Source organism: Mauremys reevesii, linkage group 7 (assembly GCF_016161935.1).
Source record: "Mauremys reevesii isolate NIE-2019 linkage group 7, ASM1616193v1, whole genome shotgun sequence".
Taxonomy (NCBI): domain Eukaryota; kingdom Metazoa; phylum Chordata; order Testudines; family Geoemydidae; genus Mauremys; species Mauremys reevesii.
Genome location: NC_052629.1, coordinates 31,208,640 through 31,228,141, shown reverse-complemented (window position 1 = coordinate 31,228,141; position 19,502 = coordinate 31,208,640). Strand labels below are relative to the sequence as shown.

General features: G+C 41.5%; 1 protein-coding gene across 4 annotated transcripts in view; it reads right to left on the bottom strand.

Moving 5' to 3' along the window:
* Positions 1-6,286: 6,286 nt before the first annotated feature.
* The window catches only part of CEP55 (centrosomal protein 55), a 36,562-nt gene continuing 23,346 nt past the window's right edge, over positions 6,287-19,502 (bottom strand). For all 4 annotated transcript variants that reach the window (XM_039482657.1, XM_039482655.1, XM_039482658.1 and 1 more), the window contains exons 5-9: positions 19,299-19,440; positions 13,303-13,619; positions 11,432-11,503; positions 8,968-9,093; positions 6,287-7,460 (exon numbers count right to left, since the gene is read on the bottom strand). In XM_039482657.1, coding sequence (XP_039338591.1) covers positions 7,254-7,460; positions 8,968-9,093; positions 11,432-11,503; positions 13,303-13,619; positions 19,299-19,440 — 864 coding nt within the window. In that variant the 3' untranslated portion in view covers positions 6,287-7,253. The remainder of the gene's footprint in view (positions 7,461-8,967; positions 9,094-11,431; positions 11,504-13,302; positions 13,620-19,298; positions 19,441-19,502) is intronic.

Here is a 19,502-nt window from a genome sequence, read left to right as displayed (position 1 = left end):
CCCGCCAGCGGCCCCGGCCCCAGCTTCGCCCGCCAGTGGCCCCGGCCCCGGCTTCGCCCGCCCGCCCGCGGCCCCGGCCCCGGCTTCTCCCGCCCGTCCGCGGCCCCGGCCCCTTACCGAGCGCGTCGCCCGCGGGGCCTGAGCTCCGTCCCGCTCAGAGCCGCGTGGTGAGGGGCGGGGCTGGGAGCTCCACGCCGAGCGGAGGCAGCTGCCCGCCCCTCCCACGCCGCTCTGAGCGGGCGGGGCTCAGGCCCCATTGGAGCTCCCAGCCCCGCCTCACCACGGCTCGGGCGGCTCAGGGGCTCGGCCGGAGACTCGGCGCTTCATGCGCCGAGGCTCCAGGAGAGGGGCGGAGGCGGGAGCCTCCGCTCTTCTCTTGGGGGCCCCTGCGGAGCCCGGGGCAAATTGCCCCCTTTGCCCCCCCCTCTGGGCGGCCCTGGTCAGGTGGGTGGTAATATATCCCTATTGCTATAATTTTATGATTCGAGCATGGAATTACTATCCATAGAGATTCTATGATACAGTTTGATTCATTTAAGATTTTTACTTCATTTGACTCTACGCCTTCTTTCACATATAGTGCCACTCCCCCACCAGCACAACCTGTTCTGTCCTCCTGATATATTTTGTACCCTGCTGTTACTGTGTCCCATAGATTATCCTTATTCTACCAAGTTTCTGTGATGCCTATTATATCAATATCCTCATTTAATACAAGGCACTCTAGTTCACCCATCTTAGTATTTAGACTTCTAGCATTGGTATATAAGCACTTTAAAAAATTATCATTTTTTTAGCTGTCTGCCATTACGTGATGTAATTGAATGGGACTCTCTTTCATTTGACTGTTTCTCATCAGATCCTACCTGTATTTTGTCATTTCCATCCTCTCCTCCTCACTAGGACATAGAGAATCGCCATTAATAGATCCTCCCCTAAGGGATGTCTCTGTCCGAACCACATGCTACTCTGCACCTGTCAGCTTTCCCCCAGCCCCTAGTTTAAAAACTACTTTACGACCTTTTTAATGTTAAGTGCCAGCAACCTGGCTCCATTTTGGTTTAGGTGGGGCCCATCCTTCCTGTCTAGGATCCCCCTTTCTCAAAAAGCAGCAGAGAGTCCTGTGGCACCTTATAGACTAACAGACGTATTGGAGCATGAGCTTTCGTGGGTGAATACCCACTTCGTCAGATGCATGTGGTAGAAATTTCCACAGGCGGCTATAAATATGCAGGCAAAAAGCTCCAGTACATCTGTTAGTCTATAAGGCGCCACAGGACTCTTCGTTGCTTTTTACAGATCCAGACTAACACGGGGGGGATACAGCCTGAGCCAGTAGCTCTGAGAGGTGTGAACTGCTCCCCCCAGCCCCCGCCCCAGTGCTGCAGAGCCTGTGATGTGCATCAAGTGCGCCTGGCCTCAGCTCTGTGCCCCGGCTCTGCAGGGCATGTGGGGGCCTGGTCCCAGCATGTTCCTGCTCAGCTCCCCACCCTGTACGTGGGCACAGGGGCCTGCCAGCTCCTGCCTCACACTGGAGCAAGGAGAGGGGCTCAGAAATTCCAGCAGGGCAAGTCCCTCCAAACCCAGCTCACATGAGGGGCAGGGATGGGGGGGTCCAACCTATTGATAGGCAGCTCCCGGGTCCTGCCATGCCCACGGGAGGGGAATGTGGGGCTAACAGCTGTCCTGCACTATTCTCCCGTCCCCACGTCCCCCATCCCAGCAGCCCCCCCCACTTACACCCTCCAAGCACCTGAGCCCACTGACCCCCCTTATCCAGCCAGGCTCATGTATCCCGCTCCCTATAATCACCCCACTTCTCACTGTACCCCACCCCCCACCCCACCCCAGTCTGTCTCTTCCACCCCAATATTCACCCCTCCTAGCAAGCATTTGCACGTTCAATTATTGTCTTTTCAAATGGTTCAGCCCCATCTGCACCCTCTGCTGGGCCCAGGTTCCATCTCCCCCAGTACAACCCCCTTTGGCAAAGGCAGATGGAGTAAGAGGTTCCTAGATTCAGTTCAGATTCTGCCAAGGGCTGGATTTGAACTCACCGTGCCTGGGGCTGCTCAGGGTCAAAGGCCTTCAAGGGGCAGCATTCAAGCGCTTGGGGTGGTACTCCATCAGGGTTTTTTTTTCTTTTAGCTTTGGTGGCAAAAAACCTAGAGCCGGCCCTGAGGCTAAGGCATGGACAGGGTTTGGGGGATCATTCGTGACAGACTGGGACATGGGGCTGTTACTCTCCAGGGGGCACCAGCTCCGATCAGGGGTGAAAGTAACTTAAAGGACTCACCAGTACACCAGAGTCCTTAGGAGGGGGCATGGCCTCTAACAGAAGAGGCGGGGCCTTTAAATCTCCAGGGCACTTTAAATCAGGATTTAAAAGGCCCAGGGCTGGGGCTGTGGTAGCAGCAGCTGGGAGCCCTGGGGGTGATTTAAAGGGCTACCGCAGCGGAGCTCCAGGCACTTTAAATCACCATCGGAGGGGGCTCCCGGCTGCCACTGCTACCCCGCGCTCTGGCAGAGCTTTAAAGGGCCTGGGCTCTGCTGCTACCCTAGGGCTCTGCAGTCGATTAAAAGGGTCTGGGGCGGTAGCTGCAGCTGGAGTATCATGTGTACTGTATATAAGAAAAAGGTCAATACAGCTACCAAAACTATATTGGTGAGATTTTTTCAGATGAAGATAAAAAACAATCCCTTTTACAGGCCCTTGTGCATTAGCCTCATTAAAAACTGAGAAAGTGTTTGTTTAGGAGTTTGGCCACACCATGATGATCTTTAATCTTCACCCCATCATCAATGTTTGGTGGTCCCACTTCTTTCCTTGTTTTGTTCTTATTGATACCGCTATAGAACCTGGGACTATTGGTTTTAATTCCCTTTGCAAGCTCCAACTCTGTTTGGCTTTGGGCAATTCTCACTTTATCCCTACACTTTCTGACCTCCAAGCAGTAGCTTTCCTTGCTGATCCATCTCATCTTCCATTCTTTGTAGGCTTTCTCCCAATCACCTGTTTGAGATGCTTGCTCATCCAGCTTGGTCTGAAACCTTTCCATATGAATTTTTTCCCCCTTGCTTGGGATATAAGCTTTAGATCAGGGGTAGGCAACCTATGGCACGCTCACCAAAGGCGGCACGCGAGCTGATTTTCAATGGCACTCACATTGGCTGGGTCCCAGTCACGGGTCTGGGGGGCTCTGCATTTTAATTTAATTTTAAATGAAGCTTCTTAAACATTTAAAACACCTTTTTACTTTACATACAACAAAAGTTTAGTTATATGTTGTAGACTTGTAGAAAGAGACCTTCTAAAAACATTAAAATGTATTACTGGCACACGAAACCTTAAATTAGAGTGAATAAATGAAGACTCGGCACAGCACTTCTGAAAGGTTGTCGACCCCTGCTTTAGATAGTTTCTGTAACTTTGAAAAAGTAATTCTAAGCCTCCTCCACATTCAGATCCTTGAATTCTTTAGTCCAGTCCACTTTCCTAACTAATTCTCTTAATTATTTAAAGTTAACCCTTTTGAAATCAAGGACCCTAGTTAGTGGATGTGGAACCATAACTTTAAATAAGGTAAAAATCTCAAGTGTAAGGATGTGATCACATAGTAGCTTGTTACCACAGTCTTTAATTTTGTTCAATCCAAACTGGCTGCGTAGATTTAAAAGCTCTTTGAGTTGTATCAAAACAGGATGTGACAGTGCAAGCCAATTTACAGCATGTGATTGGTCAATATTAAAATGCTTTTTACATTAGCACGGTTGGCATATTTTCACTGTGTAATCCTCCGTCCCTTCTCTGCTACACTTCAGAGGGAGAATCTGTTCTCCATAAATCCCTTCAAGGCACTGTGTTTTCATTTCCATGATTCTTTTCAGGTGCGCGGTGATGCATGACTAACTCTAAATGTGTGTGTGCTTCAACTTGATAGTCTTCCTCACATGTATAGTTAAACAATGTGCCGTCTGACTGAATTTTAATTGAATAGTTGGGAACAGATTGTTTATTGCATTTCTTGCATGAAGACATTTATTAAAGTCTTATTTGCACATGGCAAATAAAACAGCTAGGCAATAAACTAAGGAGGTTTTAGCAAAGAAACAGATAAGAACACGGAAATCAAAGACGGACTTGCATGAGCAAACATATGGTTAGGAGTTGAAATGGTGGTTTTTAAAGGATGATGATCTTGGTATTTGAAAATAGCTGCAACTGAAGGGTTGCTATGCAACTCTTTCATTAAAGAAAAAACATCTGTTCTCACCTATTATGAATGACAATGTAGTCATTAGGCCAGGGAACAAGAGCGAAAATGACCCTATACCCTGGTAGGTACAGCACTTACCCAGGATATAACAGATCCAAGTTCAAGTTCCTGCTCCAATAACTAATTGGTTATGAAAAGCAGAACAGCTTCAAGAGGAGAGTGAGGCAACCCCCATGCCAGAATATCCCATAGGGCATGTGCCTGCAGTGGGGGAGACCCAAATGCAAATCCCTGCTACACGGTGGGGAGGGGGAAATAACCATCCATTAGGTTAAAGCTTATACGGTAGGCACTACCTCCCTCCCCACACCTTCGTCTTCTGAATTGTGTTTCCTTTGCTTTTGTGAAAATGCAAAACAAAGGCCATGGCTACACTTGCAAATTTGCAGCGCTGCAGCAGGGTGTGAAAACACACCCTCTCCAGCGCTGCAAATTGCGGCGCTGCAAAGCGCCAGTGTGGTCAAAGCCCCAGCGCTGAGAGCGCGGCTCCCAGCGCTGTACGTTATTCCCCACAGGGAGGTGGAGTACGGACAGCGCTGGGAGAGCTCTCTCCCAGCGTTGGCGCTTTGACTACACTTAGCGCTTCAAATTGCTGCCGCGGTAGCACTTTGAAGTGCAAGTGTAGCCATAGCCAAAATGTTTCATTTTGACACTGCTGAAACAGCTGAATTAGTTTTCATTCAAATTTTCTACTGATTCACTGAAAAATGTCATTTTTAGTTTGACCCAAAACACCTTTTATAAAAAAAATTTCAAAATAGCCAGCGAATTGAACACCCCATTATTCACCTCACTCTACTTCAGAGGGACTTAACCAAAGGAGGTGAATGGGCATCATGACAACAGATGAAGCTCAATTTTGATAGATGCAAAGTAATACAGAATGAGAGGTGGAGGGGGAGAAATGAACTGCTCATATGCTTCCAGGTTTCTAAATTAACTATCCCATCAGGAAAGGTACCTGGGCCTCAGGACAACCTGATGAAGACTTCTGCTCAGTGATCAGCTGTAGTCAAAAAAGCAAGCTGGATATTAGGGTGCATAAGGAATAGAATGGAGAATAACATGGAAAATATTTTTATGCTATTATATATATTGATTGTAAGCACTCACCTGGAATACTGAGTGCTGTTCTGACCACCCCATCTCAAAAAGGATATTGCAGAAATAAAAAGGGTTCAGAGAAGGGCGCCAATCAATTAGAGGCATGGAAAAACTCATGAAGGAGACTGATTGGGATCATTTGCCTTAGAAAGGAGACATGATACAAGTATATAAAATAACAAACGATGGAGAAGGGAGATTGGGAGCTTCTGTTCTCCCCGTCTCATCACACAAACAGGGTGACAATTCAGAGTAATTGAAAGTTAAATTCAACGCTGATGAGAAAATACTTTTTCACTCAATGTGTAATTGGACTGTAGAACTAAGCCACAGAACATCACAGAGATCAAGAACTTGGTAAGATTCAAAGGGATGGATAATGGTATCATCCAGCATTATAACAGTAAATGCAAACCAAGTTTTGGAAAGAACAAAACCCCTCAATCTTCAAGATTTAAGACATATCTCTAACTATTAGGATGAGACCTTCATTGGGGTAGTTTATTCCACATCTGCCTACTATGGGGTTCTTGCACCATCTGGTACTGGCAACTGTCAGAGACAGGATATTGGACAAGATGGACCATGGCATTTCATCCATTATGGCAATTCCTATGTTCCTAGGTACTCACAGGTATGTGGTAAGAAGTTAACCTTTTTATAAAAAGACCCCACTGTTCAAGATAGAAACAATTCTAAGAAAGTTCAAGATTAATCTAGTATTTAAGCACTATTAGTTAGACATTTCTACTTACATATAAGTAATCCATCGCAGGTTCAAATAGAGCAAAACACTAATAACAGTGACAGTTTTGCAAAGGGAATAATTTGCGCTACCAGTGTGCAAGCCTTTATTAGTTTTCCTTATTATTTAAAAAAATAAAATAAGTACAGTGACTTCAGAATGAGAAACCCAACTGCATTTTATTAATATTCCATTTGCAAAATAGGGACTCTTAAAACCCCCAGAGAAGTAAAACAGGGTTTCTGGTAAGTTACATTTCCCAACTTTAAGAAGTAGGATATAGAAGTGCAAACAGGAGTGTGCTTCAACATAATAAACTGACATTTCAGCTTCTAAAAAGGTGCCTGGTTGCTCTCTGAAACTAGGGCTTCCAATTTTTCAGTAGACTAATATTTGCTGGGAAGAAATTTGTTTTCCACATTTAATATTGGTTTGAGAAGAGTTTGCTCACTGACCACCAATTCCACAACAGCCTTAGCTCATGCCAGATTGTTTGATACAAGGGAGCGAGTGCTGAGTAAGACACACATTGAAAACACCACCCATCAGTAGGAAAAAACATCTTAACTCCTCTTGCAAAACAGTTTATGGTATCAAGATGTTGAACCTATTCTCTAGTGGAATGCAATTATTGTATTAGGGCCAAAACCAAATTTATATAGCTATTCTCAATTATGGTGGTTCTAGCTATGAGGCTCTAGAAGTATGTCACTCTTCATTTTGAGGCCTGTTTATGTGGAGCAAGGTAGCTGGGTATGGGAAACAAAGGAAGACCCTTTATGGGAGTTAGCTGTTATTTCTACTGGCCCCAATACATAGTTTAATAGTGCAAAAACAAAGTCAGTAGTTTACCATTTTAAAATATTCCTATTTCTGATAAATTCTCATTCACTGAACTTGTGGTTCCAGATACCTTTTCACAAAAATGCTGAGTGAAATATTTATACAAAGCCAAATAAATTACAATAATTTTCCATTCTTGTTAAATTGGAATATGAAACTAATGTGCTAGTCTTTTATACAACCTTAAAAAAAGAAAAGGAGTTAAAAAGCCATTTTTTCCTTTTGTAGGACAGAATCCTGGCTGCATTTAAAATGCAGTATACATATGCAATTCCATTTGGAGCTTAATCTGCACAGAAATCAATATGAGCTAGTAACTCTCTATGCTGGCTTGTTGGATACTGTACTTTACATTTGGGACACTCAAGGAAGCTTTCATCAAGTAGATTTGAACGTTTCAGTGAGGGATTTTTGTCTTTTATTGTCAACATATCTTCAAATGCTGCTTGCAAACCGTTTGATGGCTCTGTATGTCCAAATTCTTGGAGTTTCTGAAAAAAAAGTTTTCAATTGAAGCCATTATAGTCACATAAAATTGGCAGCCTAAAGTGTACTATACAGGGTGCATTTGACAGCACAGTTGTATCCAGTGGGTGAAGTCCTGCACACACACAGCATTTGGGGAGAGAACATTTAAACACAGCAATGCAATTAGCTGTACAACCACAAATATTGCTAATGGGCTCTGAGTGCAGTTGTAGTTCCTAACATTTCTTTTAACTCTTTTTGAACCTGACTAAGTTTCAAGTTTATGTCTCTTTAAATTATTGTGTATATCAATTTTGTGGGGAAACAAGAAAAGTTGAGCACAATCCAAGAGTATACACCAAAGATGGCTGAACTATTAGTACCTTGTTCTGAAGAGCTTCTAGCACATGGATGTTCACAGCCACTGGCTTGCAAACTGCATTTACATTGAAGTACAAGGCTGCAGGAATATGGCAGCCCAATATTCTGTAACGAGCAAGTTTCAGGCTGGCTAGTAATCTGTTCCCCTGCATCTAGCAGTACTGCTGCTCTAGGTACACAGAACACTAGCTTCCCTGGCAGCAGTTCCATTCCCCACAACGTGTATCAGAAGTGACCACTGTTCCTGTTAAAGCTGAGGGGCACTGCGATACCAAAGACATGAATAGTTCTTCCCCACCCACCAACCAGTATACAGCTAACTGCTGTTCTTAGGGCAAGACCTGTTGCTTTAACAAGAAGAGTGTGGCCTGCAGGAGCATGGGAAAAATACAGCATTTGGGATAAGATACAGCAGAGTGTAAATACGGTTTCTTTTACCCTTTCTTGTGAAGTGTTCTGTTCTACCATTTTACAGTGGGGTTGGGAAAGAAGGAATGAGCACCTTCAAGGAAAACAAACATTTTTATTCTAGTGCCATTTGCCTGCAGCACCAGTCTTTTGCATGACTGCAAAGGCCATGGTATTAGTCTCTTAAACTGGCTTCAGATAAAACTACTGCAGTGCTAGTGCCATCCTTCTAGTCCCTCTTGCTCAAGTGGCTTTTGGAGCCGGGGGGGGGTGGCAAAATGAAGAACAGATCAGTCTCTGACAAATGACACATACTACATATTGCTATTGACCTTAGGGTTAGACAGCCACCCACTACTGTAGTAACTGAATTAGAGGGAGCAGCAGCCAGCTAAGGGAGACTGTGTATATGTAAGTGATCTAAATTAACCGAACAAACCTAATGAAGAGAAGGATGCACAAAACCACGACCAATAAGTAGCTTCAAAAAAATTATAGTCTAGGACACACAATCATGGGAAGGAGAACTTCAGGAGAATCACGTAGCCAGGGATTTACTAAGTTACTCTTACCTACTCCTCAGTTTTTCTATTGAGTGATCTACAGGCTTTGGGGTTTATTCTCTCACTGATGAGTGCAAGCAGCTCCATCACGTACAGGAGTTCCATGCATATGTACAGAAATAAGACCCCTGGTGAAGGCATACTGCTTGAATTCAGCTGTAAGTCATTCAGCACTCACCAAGGGCTCCAGTCGTGTTATTTGCTCCCTTGCCTTGCGTAGCTCCCTAAGAACTTTATTCAACTGATGCTGCAAGTTCTGGCGATCAAGCTTTTCATTCTCAAAATCTGCAGTACACATTTGGATCTGGTAAATCCGACGAGAAAAAATGAGAAGTTACAGAGCTAGAACTACAGAATAAGAATTACTATTGGAGATAAGTTTCAATTTTTGACTGGTTGCACATTAATCTATTAAATGTTAAGCTACAACACTGGGCTCTAAAGATGCTGAAAATGGCATTAGTCACTGTGTGACTACAGTATGACAACATGGCAATGTGGGTGGCAAAAGTATCTCACTCCTCAAGGACAGTATCAGGCCATTGGCTTTATGCACTGCACATGTATAACTCCTATTAATACTAATGACATCTGCGCTTGCATATTGTGACCATGCTTTCCATTAAAATATATAGAATTTTAAGGAGACACAAGACTAAGGAGTTTCACAAGATACTATCCTGTAACAGCTAGACTTGCCACATAGCCACTGAAGATTTATAGATGTCAAAAAAAATCAAAACACAATACACATATAGAAAATACGAGAACAATAGGCCATTAGTAGATGAAAAGCATCTTCTACAAACATTAAGGAAGGTGGACAGAATTTAATCCAACCACTAGTAAATGGTGTCAATATGCTAAATGGTGTTAGAAATCAGCTGAGTACTAAGATGATAATATTATTCTAAGGTTCCATCAAAAGGAGAGCTGTATCCAGAACGGGCATCCTGACCTTTGATTCTAGTTTCCCATGTTCCACAAACATAAATCATCCTCTTAGTATACCAGTTACTCCCTCAGGCATAACATTCTCAGCAAGCAGCCATGTTTACTCTGCCCCCAATTACTATTTCTTGCGTGGTCATTAGATAGTAAATAGCTGAAAGCTGCTGTTATCCTTTGGGAATGAAACAGTTTTCCATCAGGACATAAGACAAGTATGTAAATAAGTCTTTTAGCATTTTTAATACATTGTCTTCTTTCAATACCATCTAAAACCTGAGGAGCAAGCCTGTTTCCACTAAATTCAGTGGTAGAAGCATAGACTCCTATGGGCCAGGAGTTCCAGGGTTCCATCCCTCCCTCCACCCATTTGTTTTGATTGATTGGATGGTTTTCATTTTGTTAAATGTTAGGGGTTGAATACATTTTATTTATATTTTAGGACTGTTTGAGTTGCTGCACAAAATTACAACAGTATAAATGGTGCAGTTTCTCTTTACACATTGCTATAAAGCAGTGTGTCTGCAGGAAGAGATTTTGAAGTCTTAAGTGTTTGACTCTGAACATACTATGGAAGACCATATGGCTCAACCTTTGGTTAGAAAATAGAAACAACTGCCACCTCAACATTCTTCTCAAAGTTAAACAAAGATGACATTGAAAGACATTAATACTACAAACTTGACATTGCTGATCTCTTAAACTTGGGTCCCAACACCACAATGACCATTTTCTAAACAGTACATGGGTGCGCATATTAATTTTATACACATATACTCTAGTATCTTTAAAATATATGAACAAAAAAAATAAAGTTGGAGGAAAGTTTAGACAGCAAGAAGAGTGCAGGGAAATGCAAGGAACAGAACTATTGAGATCAATGTTTTGTTGGGAAAAGAACACATTTTAGTTTGTCTGTTCTTAGAGAGTGCTGAAGTTAATTGATGTTTTAAAGCTAGAATATTGGATTTTCATTTTAATTGACATAGTGTAGTTCACATGTTTATGTTTGACTATTAATTATATAGGCCTGGTAGCATCTGCTTAAATTACTGTATTAAATTTCTCTAGCTCCTTTCCTTGTTACAAATTTGCTCTGACAAAATAATTCAGTGATGTGAACAGTCAAAACAAGAGCTTATTTATTTAAAGCGGCTGGAAGGAGAGGTTGTCTATTGAAATAAAGTTTATTTATAAAACAGCATAGATTTAAGATTGTAAGGAAGTGTCCATATGATTTCAGAACAGCTTTAAAGCAAAAGTGATTTTATCCAAAGCCTGCATGTAATCAGTAAGCCTGTAATTAGACTGAAATTACCACCAATAACATACTACAGAGTACAGCAATAATATGAAAGGCAAAGATTACTTTGCTACATGTGGGGAAATCTACCACAACAATACTTTGACAAGGGTTAACTGGGGAACTAAAAATTCATATAGAATTTTTGCAGCCTCGTCAGGCAAGTCTCACATCTGAACTTTGTTCTCACATGCATTATACTGAGAAAGCTCCAACATTAGAATATGAATGAATTGCTGCTTTTATCAGCCATCAGTTCTTAACATGTACTTTGAAGATGTCATATTTTAGAAAACCTTATGTGCATAATAAGATTTAAGGATTTTAAGTGTCACATGCATTAATTAATGACTTATTAAACCAACTAAAACTTTAGAATGTAATTTGGTACCTGTTGTTCCAACAAAGCTATCCTGGTGTGTTCTTCTTGTTGTTTTAACAAAGATTTATGAAGAAATTGGACCTATAATGTGGAAAGAAGGCACTTGTAACCAATAACTTCTACATATAGTAATTATTAAATCTCAAAGAATGACTAACTTTAAAAAAACCCAAAAACAATAGGATTAACTAGGAGTTTACATATTCCAGTGCTCAAGGAAATCTCTCATTCATAGTATCCAAGCCAACGGAATTTCCCTCCACTCTTCTTCAGTGAAATGAAGTCACACAGAAGGGAAACATGTTTCCTGAAAGCTTTTCTAGGTGATTAGGATCCAAATCAATATCTATTTAAGTCAACGGAAAGCTTATTGACTTCCACAGGCTGTACATCAGACCCTTGGAATCCAGGAAATTAATTCCCTTTGCCACATGCAAATATTCCTCTCCTCCAAGTACCTGGGTAATAGACACAAGCAGCAGCAGATACCAACAAGCAGTTTAGCTCCAGTAACTCTTACAGCCTTAGAGAATTAGCTAAGCTCTAGAGACTTCCCTTGGCCCCTCCAAATCCAGATGTCCAGAGGGCTGCAGTTGCCTTCTTCAGCACCTCCCCTGCTTGTCCAGGTTCACACCCAGATTCCTGGTCAATATCCAGATTTGCCTCCCTTGGGACCTTACGTACAGTTTGCATCAGGACCATAGTTCCTTCTGACCTAAGGTCCAAATGGAGTCCAGCTGTGAGCAGTCAGGCAGTACAAATAGTGCTGTGTCCTGTACAAGGAAACCAATTTACAATACCTAAAATCTGATACTGATGAAAACAGGTCAACAGGGCTAGCCAAAGCATGATCTAGTCACAATAAATTGCTTGAATTTAAATTGTGCTTTGCAAAATGACTATTACAAAAAGTTTAGTCTTACTCGATTGTTGTTTTATCCATTGTGCCCATGAGATATATGGTGTAGGCATATAGCTTTCCATAAAATATATCAATGGAATCCATAGAAACCACGTTAACTGATACTTCTGGCAAACGACTGTCTTTTCACAAGCAATGCTCCCACAGGGGGAAAAAGCGCTAGAACAAAGTAGTGAAGTGCTGTGCCAAAAGGCACTCAGAAACTACAGCGAGGGGCACAGTGTATGAAACGAGATAGGTGCTTTAAGCATTCAATGTGCAACAACAGATTTTAGTAAAGTAAACACTGGAAGATATTGAATCACTGAGCTTAGGCACCGGAACCAGGTTAGCTGCTGTGAAGTATTCTCTCCAAGGGACAGAAATAGATGGTCAGGCATTTGCTTCATAAAAGTTTACATTTGTATGTAAATTGTATCTGGTGGATTTTTAAAGATTCTAATAATTGGTGGTGGTAAAGAACGTGCTAGCTAGAAAAGATTTCATGAGGGCTTTGATGCAAATCCAAAGCAACAATCTGCAGAGTATGACATCACCTTTAATCGTTTAAAGAAAAAAAGAGAAAGAGAGCCCTAAGGGCTTGTCTACACTTAAACACTGCAGTGGCACAGCAGGAGCACTTCAGTGTAGACACTACCTATGCCACTTTCCGGAAAGGTGCTAGCTAAGTTGACGGGAGAATTCTTCTGTCAACATAGCACTGTCTACACTAGGGGTTAAGCTGGTTTAAATGCTTTGCTCAGGGGGTGTGGATTTTTCACACCCTAGAGTTACATAGTTATATTGACCTAAATTCCTAGTGTAGACTAGCCCTAAATGTCTGCAGAAAGCAGATAATGTTTAACAGAGTAAAATAGTTTCAGACCATTATGACCCTCTTTTGTGCTTAAGGAGCTGAAAATATATTTAATTTAATCCTTTGCTAATATATTTAAACTCACATACTAGATCCACTTACCTGAGATAAGAGATCTTCAGTCTTCTTCTTTTCTTCTTTGAGCTTTTCTCTGGTAGTTTCATTCTCTTCCTTTAACCTCTGTATCTTATCTCCTTTGATTTTATTTTCATCTTCTAGAGTCTGCGTAGCAACATTGTGTTGTGACTGCAATAAGCTATTTAAACTCATTACTTCTCGTTTTGTTTCTTCATATTTCTTTTTGAATTCATTAAGTTCAGATCTCAGCTGGGTTATAGTTTGTCTTTCCGTGTCAAGATCATTCTTGGCAGTCAGTAAAAGCTGATCATAATATTTTTGTTTTTCTTCTTGAAGGTAACCTTCACAAGATAGAAATCATAAAACAGTGGTTTTCTAAAGTATTCTTTTTTTAATGACATTAGACTAGATTCTGTGCCATACCTTAGGGTAACTATATGCAACTTATATGATCTCTGGATTCTAGCATGCTGCAAGGCCCAGATCAACCCCCAGCATAAGTTAGAATAGCTTCTGATGATGCTCTAACTTATGATAGCATCATAGCAACCCAGACTCCCTATAGTGCTCAGTGCTAGAGCCACATCCCCACCAACCCTTACATGGCAGGGCTTGTGAGGGCAGACTGTTTATGTTGGATTGTTTATGTTGGCTCCATGCAACTCCGGTGCTGGAGAAATTCTCCCTCAGCCTCTCGTAGCTCTTGTATAGCTCCTATACACTATATATTGGTATACCGGCGGGGGGCACCATCAACACTGGATTCTCAGTCCTGATACAGAATACTACAGAATACAGAAGCTGCAAAACTCCCACAGTTTAGGTTTTTGTTAACTGCTAGGTTAGCATTAACAGGGCAGGGTGAGAGCCAGGCCACCTAGTGGCTATCACATACCGCCCTCTTCAGATTATAAACCCTCAGTTTCTTGACACTAGTTGAAGGATCTTGTGCCTTTGTGATCCCCACCGCTGCAGTGCAGAATACATTCTTTGATTTTAAGTGCCAGCTTCCTAGCCAATGACTATTGCTTAAGTCAGGGCTTGAAAAGTACACCAGACACTAGTGGCCCAAGAACAAGGCTTATTAACCAGGGGTGAAAACACCGGTGTGGCCACACTCTTGCCCCTGAAAGCCATATCCTCTGTAACTGAAAAAAATAAAGAGAGTTGTGTAGTGTACATTGTATTTAGCTATATCAGCTTTCTATTTAATAACTGTTTTAAAATGTAACTTACTATTCAGGCTGATCATACTGTAGAAACAATGTGTTGATATTTAACAAGTCCCACAGTAGTAATCTAATTCGTTTACTGAAATGTATTTGACCTTTTGGTTTTTAACAGGGCAAAGGTTTTCTTCTGCTTTACACATGCTGCTGTGATTGGGGGTGGAATTGCTCTCCAGTACCCTAAGCTTCCCTCAGCTTTTTGGCTGCTTCAGGGGTGGAGTTTCTGCAAGTGCACTTCTCCCCTTCACAGACGCCATCTGGAGGCCCCCTCCCCAGAGTACTCCCAATGCCATCCTCCTGCTGTGGCTTATGGTTGCCAGCAGCAGCCTCTGCAGAATGAAGTTGACCTGACTGTCAATTTCAGTGCTGCCCTCCAGGACTTATAAAACCAGCAATGGAAACTTACAGGTATGGAAGCTCAACAACAGCACTAAAGCTGTCTGCCTGCAGCCTGAAGAGTAGAGCAGAACATTGGTTCCAGCTTGGTTTGGCTTTGGAAGGCTCTCATCATGCATAAAGGCTAGAAAACGATCTTATTTAAAATTTACTTTCTGCAGCAGATGACACTCACCCTGCAAAGTTGCCTATTTGCCTGGAATGAGGATCTTTCAATTCCTAGCTTAAGTTTGCTTTGGGCAGGAATACAGAAAGAGTGAGGGATTTTTTTTTTATAAGGATGCTGTTCCTGGATTCTGGTTGGGAGTTCTATTATATCCATCTCTGACACGTATAGTAGGAAACTTATAAAAGTGAAACTCCACTCCCTGCTAGCTGCTTTTCTCCCCTCATCCAGGGCTTTGTTGTTACTAAAGAGATGAGGGTTTTGATACCCTGACTTCTTGGATTCTCTTCTCCAGTGAATAGATCCTGTATGTCTGTGTCTAATGCCACTCTCAAGCTTTCTAAGCAGCAGCATGAAATTAACATGATCGATCATTTTACTGCTTCCCAGTAAATAGTGACAATCTGTTTTAAAAAACAGTAAACCTGTACGTGAATTCTTGGCATTGTATAAAATAGTTACACTGCACAGATTTTTTTTCCACAACATATCCAAATTTAATTTGGTTTTAAATTACTGAATAGCACCAATGAAATCAATACATGGCTGATTTCACTACGATCCAGCTTAGCAAAGTTATGAAAAGAGTAGCAATGAAGTTGACTGAAGAGTATGTTACATAAATTTACTGTTGGTTCACATCTTTAAGGTTATAGGCACAACCGTGTAGGTCCCTCATTCACCACTGATGAATGGATTTTTCAATACTTGCCACTCTACTCCAATATTTATCTAGTTCTACTCAGTCAAAATTTAGTAGCATAATTTGTAAATACACCATTCAAATGAAAGGTAGAATTATAGGAAATTATCCATGTAATTTATTATATTGAACAGAAAAATCCTGAAAAACTGAGATGTGGCATGTTTAGGTCAGGACAGTGGATACTACAGAACACCAGTGTAGTCTTCATAATACTCAAGTCAGGTTTCCCAGTAGCGTGCAGTGTTGATAGAATGCTTTTAAGGAGTCAAGTGTATTCAGGTAGTCCAACCAAAATACTTGTCATAAATACTGCAATCAACCCTGTGTTTAGGGACTCTGCTCGGTTCCTCATATAAAAACTGAATTTCTTTTTGACAGGCACCATTTGTTCAATCTATAAGCAATCTAAAACCAAATTAAATTTGGATATGTTGTAAAAAAAAAATCTGTGTGCAGTGTAACTATTTTATACAATGCCAAGAATTCACGTACAGGTTTACTGTTTTTTTAAAACAGATTGTCACTATTTACTGGTATCTGAACTACTGGTTAATATTTAAAAGACCTGAATCAATATACATGTTTTTTAATAAGCAAAACTGTCTTTGGATTGACCAGGTTATGTAGCAGTACAGGTTAGTGACAGCCCCTGATAATATTCCACTGATGACTTGAAGAAGCCATTATGTTTTCATTACAAGAGTTAAAGTTCACATTTCAATTATGCTAGGAAAAATAGACTGGGTGCAAACACATAAGAGGGCCCTAATCTCTCTCTGCTAGTGGCTTTACTTTTAAGGACCTTGCTTTGGAGCATTAAGAGTCAATGAGAACATCGGTTTGAAGCAAAGGTAATGTAGAGCTCTCCTGTGGTGCTGCCTTTATTTTGGACTCTGTACTAGAACACACATGCCACAGGGAGCCTAAACAACGGTAAGAGACCAATACTAAACTCACCCCTGCAGATTAACATACAGGAGTTGTTTTTAAACCAAGGAAAAGGCATCCCCGAATTGCAGTTAAAGAGAATCATGGTGAAGCAATTTCTTAGTTTTGCTTGGTTATTTGATCAATGGGAAGGGATGGCACATGCAGCAGGTGGAAAGTAGGCAGAGAACAGTCTAGTGACCTTTGGTTCCAAATATTTTGGCAGCCCCAGTTCCATGTCAAATTTGAGATATATTGGAAGCTGCACAACTCCTGACTCTGGACCATTCTCTTGCATCAGCACCCATTTACCTCTCTAACTGATCAGCCACACAGCAACAGATATCAGTTAACTATTGTCTGAAACAGTGCTGTGGTCCTAACATCCCTCCTGCCCTGTAGTTTATCAAGTATCTGGTCTCTTCCTGCAAGATTGCTAATTTTACTGCTTCCCACCAAAGCAGTTCCTAAGGACAATAGGTAAACCTAAGAAAAGCTATTCATTTGATGGGCTGGATATGGGCATCCTAACAAAATACACGTTTTCCTGCCACAGAGCGGTAAACCACTATAGCCTGCTTTATGCAAGACAGACAGGTAGATAATATGTCAGACTGAATGAGATCTACCATGGATGCCCTGTTCACTCTTAGTTCACTTTTCTTTTCCCCCAAAACAGCTGTACTGCCTTGGCTTCTCTAAAAGCTGTAGCAGTGCAATTCTGCAACTCCCAATGTTCGGTTATAGATACCAAGGCAAGTGCTGCTTCCAGCAAAGGATTACAAAATTTATACCAGTCCATGTCCTTTAGCTCATTAGCCAAGGCAGCAGCCTGAGATAGCAGTTCCCAAAACACAAGTGTGCAGAGTGGAGCGCTCATCAAGTGGCAGTGTGTACCCTGGGATATCTAACTGCAGTAATAGGAAGGAGTAGCTTGACTATTTCAGGAGCATGGTTAGGGAAAAATGATAGGGATTATCAGACTTGTTCTGTGGGGAAGGCTAGACTTTGTTTTATGAGATGGTGTGCGTGGGGGGAAGGGGGTTGTTTATGACTACACAATCACAGTAGATTTCTAAGTGATGGCAGTAGATGTTTGCACAAAGATCAATAGGTGAAGTGTGACATCCTTGATTCAGTACTTTAGCATCATTTATTGGGAAGATTATTCTCCTTGAGGAACAGCATTATTTTTCTTCTTTATTTCTTTCCCTACCCCATGTTTGAGACCTCACTCCTTTCTTTCCTCCAGCACTTCTCAATTCCCAGCCCCACGGGTTTTACCCAAACTCTTCCTCATTCCAACCACAAAAAACAATGCAATAGCTTTTTGATATTTAAAAAGTTAATACTTTAGAGTCAACATCTCAGGGAGCTTAATTGGAGAGAAAATAAAGGAAAATTGACATCCTTCCCTTATTTCAAGCTGCCTGCAAAGTCGGAGAAAGCAATACAACAGTTAAACTGGGTTCATAGTTTCAGTGTTTTCTTTGCAACAATGAGGTCTAGAAACTTGCTGCACCCCTGCAGATTCTAAATACACCATGCAGGCAAAAAAAAAATCCATTCAGTGGGCTACACATTTGGCACAGTTTCATTCCTGTGACAGGTTAGGTCAGAAGTGTCTGACTTGGTTGCTAGCAGAAGGGGCATATGATTCGGTGTCACAAATCATCAAGTATCTGGTACATTGGCTAAACATTGGTTTGCGTCTCTGTTTGAGGCATGGTCCACCCTAGATTTTTAGAGGTCCAGATCATGCAACTGTGGGTGAATAGGGGATGGTCAACACCATTTTACAGAATTTTTTTTGTGCTGTAAAAATTGTTAGGAAGTGTTTGCAGATCGAAGACCTATGAGTCATCTTTTACAATGTGTATTTTGGAAAAATAAATCCATACCTAAGCAATGACTCTTTAATGAATTTGCGACACTGGTTAGGAGTGTAATGTGCAGGATGGGTGGCATAATGATGTTTGCTTAAAAGAGTACTACTTATGCAAACAAAAAGGATAACAAGTTAACGTCAAGAAAAAGTCCACCTAGAAGTCGGATCACTGACTTTTTATGGCAAGTTTACCCTTGAGCAATGAAAGTGTTTTCTTGGCACACATTGTAGCAGACTGAATAGAAAGAAATTTGGAGCATTCAGTTTTGAGTGTAGCTAGATAGCAATGAACTCCTGTAAGTCTAGTAAGTACAATCTTTTTCCTCATCTTTCAGCAAGAAGGAACTGAAATGATTAGGAAATGCTTAAATTCCATCATTAAATTAGGGGTTTTCTTGTGTATCAATTCTCAGACTTATTCTATCAAATGTCGTAACTTAAGAGACAAGGTAAAATCTTTGATTAGACCCAGTTCTGTTGGTAAAAGACAAGCTTTCAAGCGCAACAGGGTTCTTCTTCAGGGCCGGTAAGAAGAGTTCTGTGGCACTTGAATCTTGTCTCTTTCACCAACAGAAGCTGGTCCAATAAAAGATATTCCTTCACCCACATTGTGTGTCTCGTATTCTGGGACCATACTGCTATAGCAACACTGCAAACAATAAAACTCATGATTTTTGTCCACTTTTGAAGGGAAGTTTAGATTAATACCTTCTGCAGTGGCCTCTTTTGGCTGCTGTTGGTTAACTGTTTCTAACTGCTGCTCAAGTTCAAAGATCCTTGCCAACAGTCCCATGACATATGCCTCTCGCTGCTGGTCATATAACAGCCACTGCTGGTTTTTCTCCAGAGCCTTCATGCAGGGGAAAAAACGGTATTAGTCACATTTTTAGAACATTACCATCCCATTTTCTT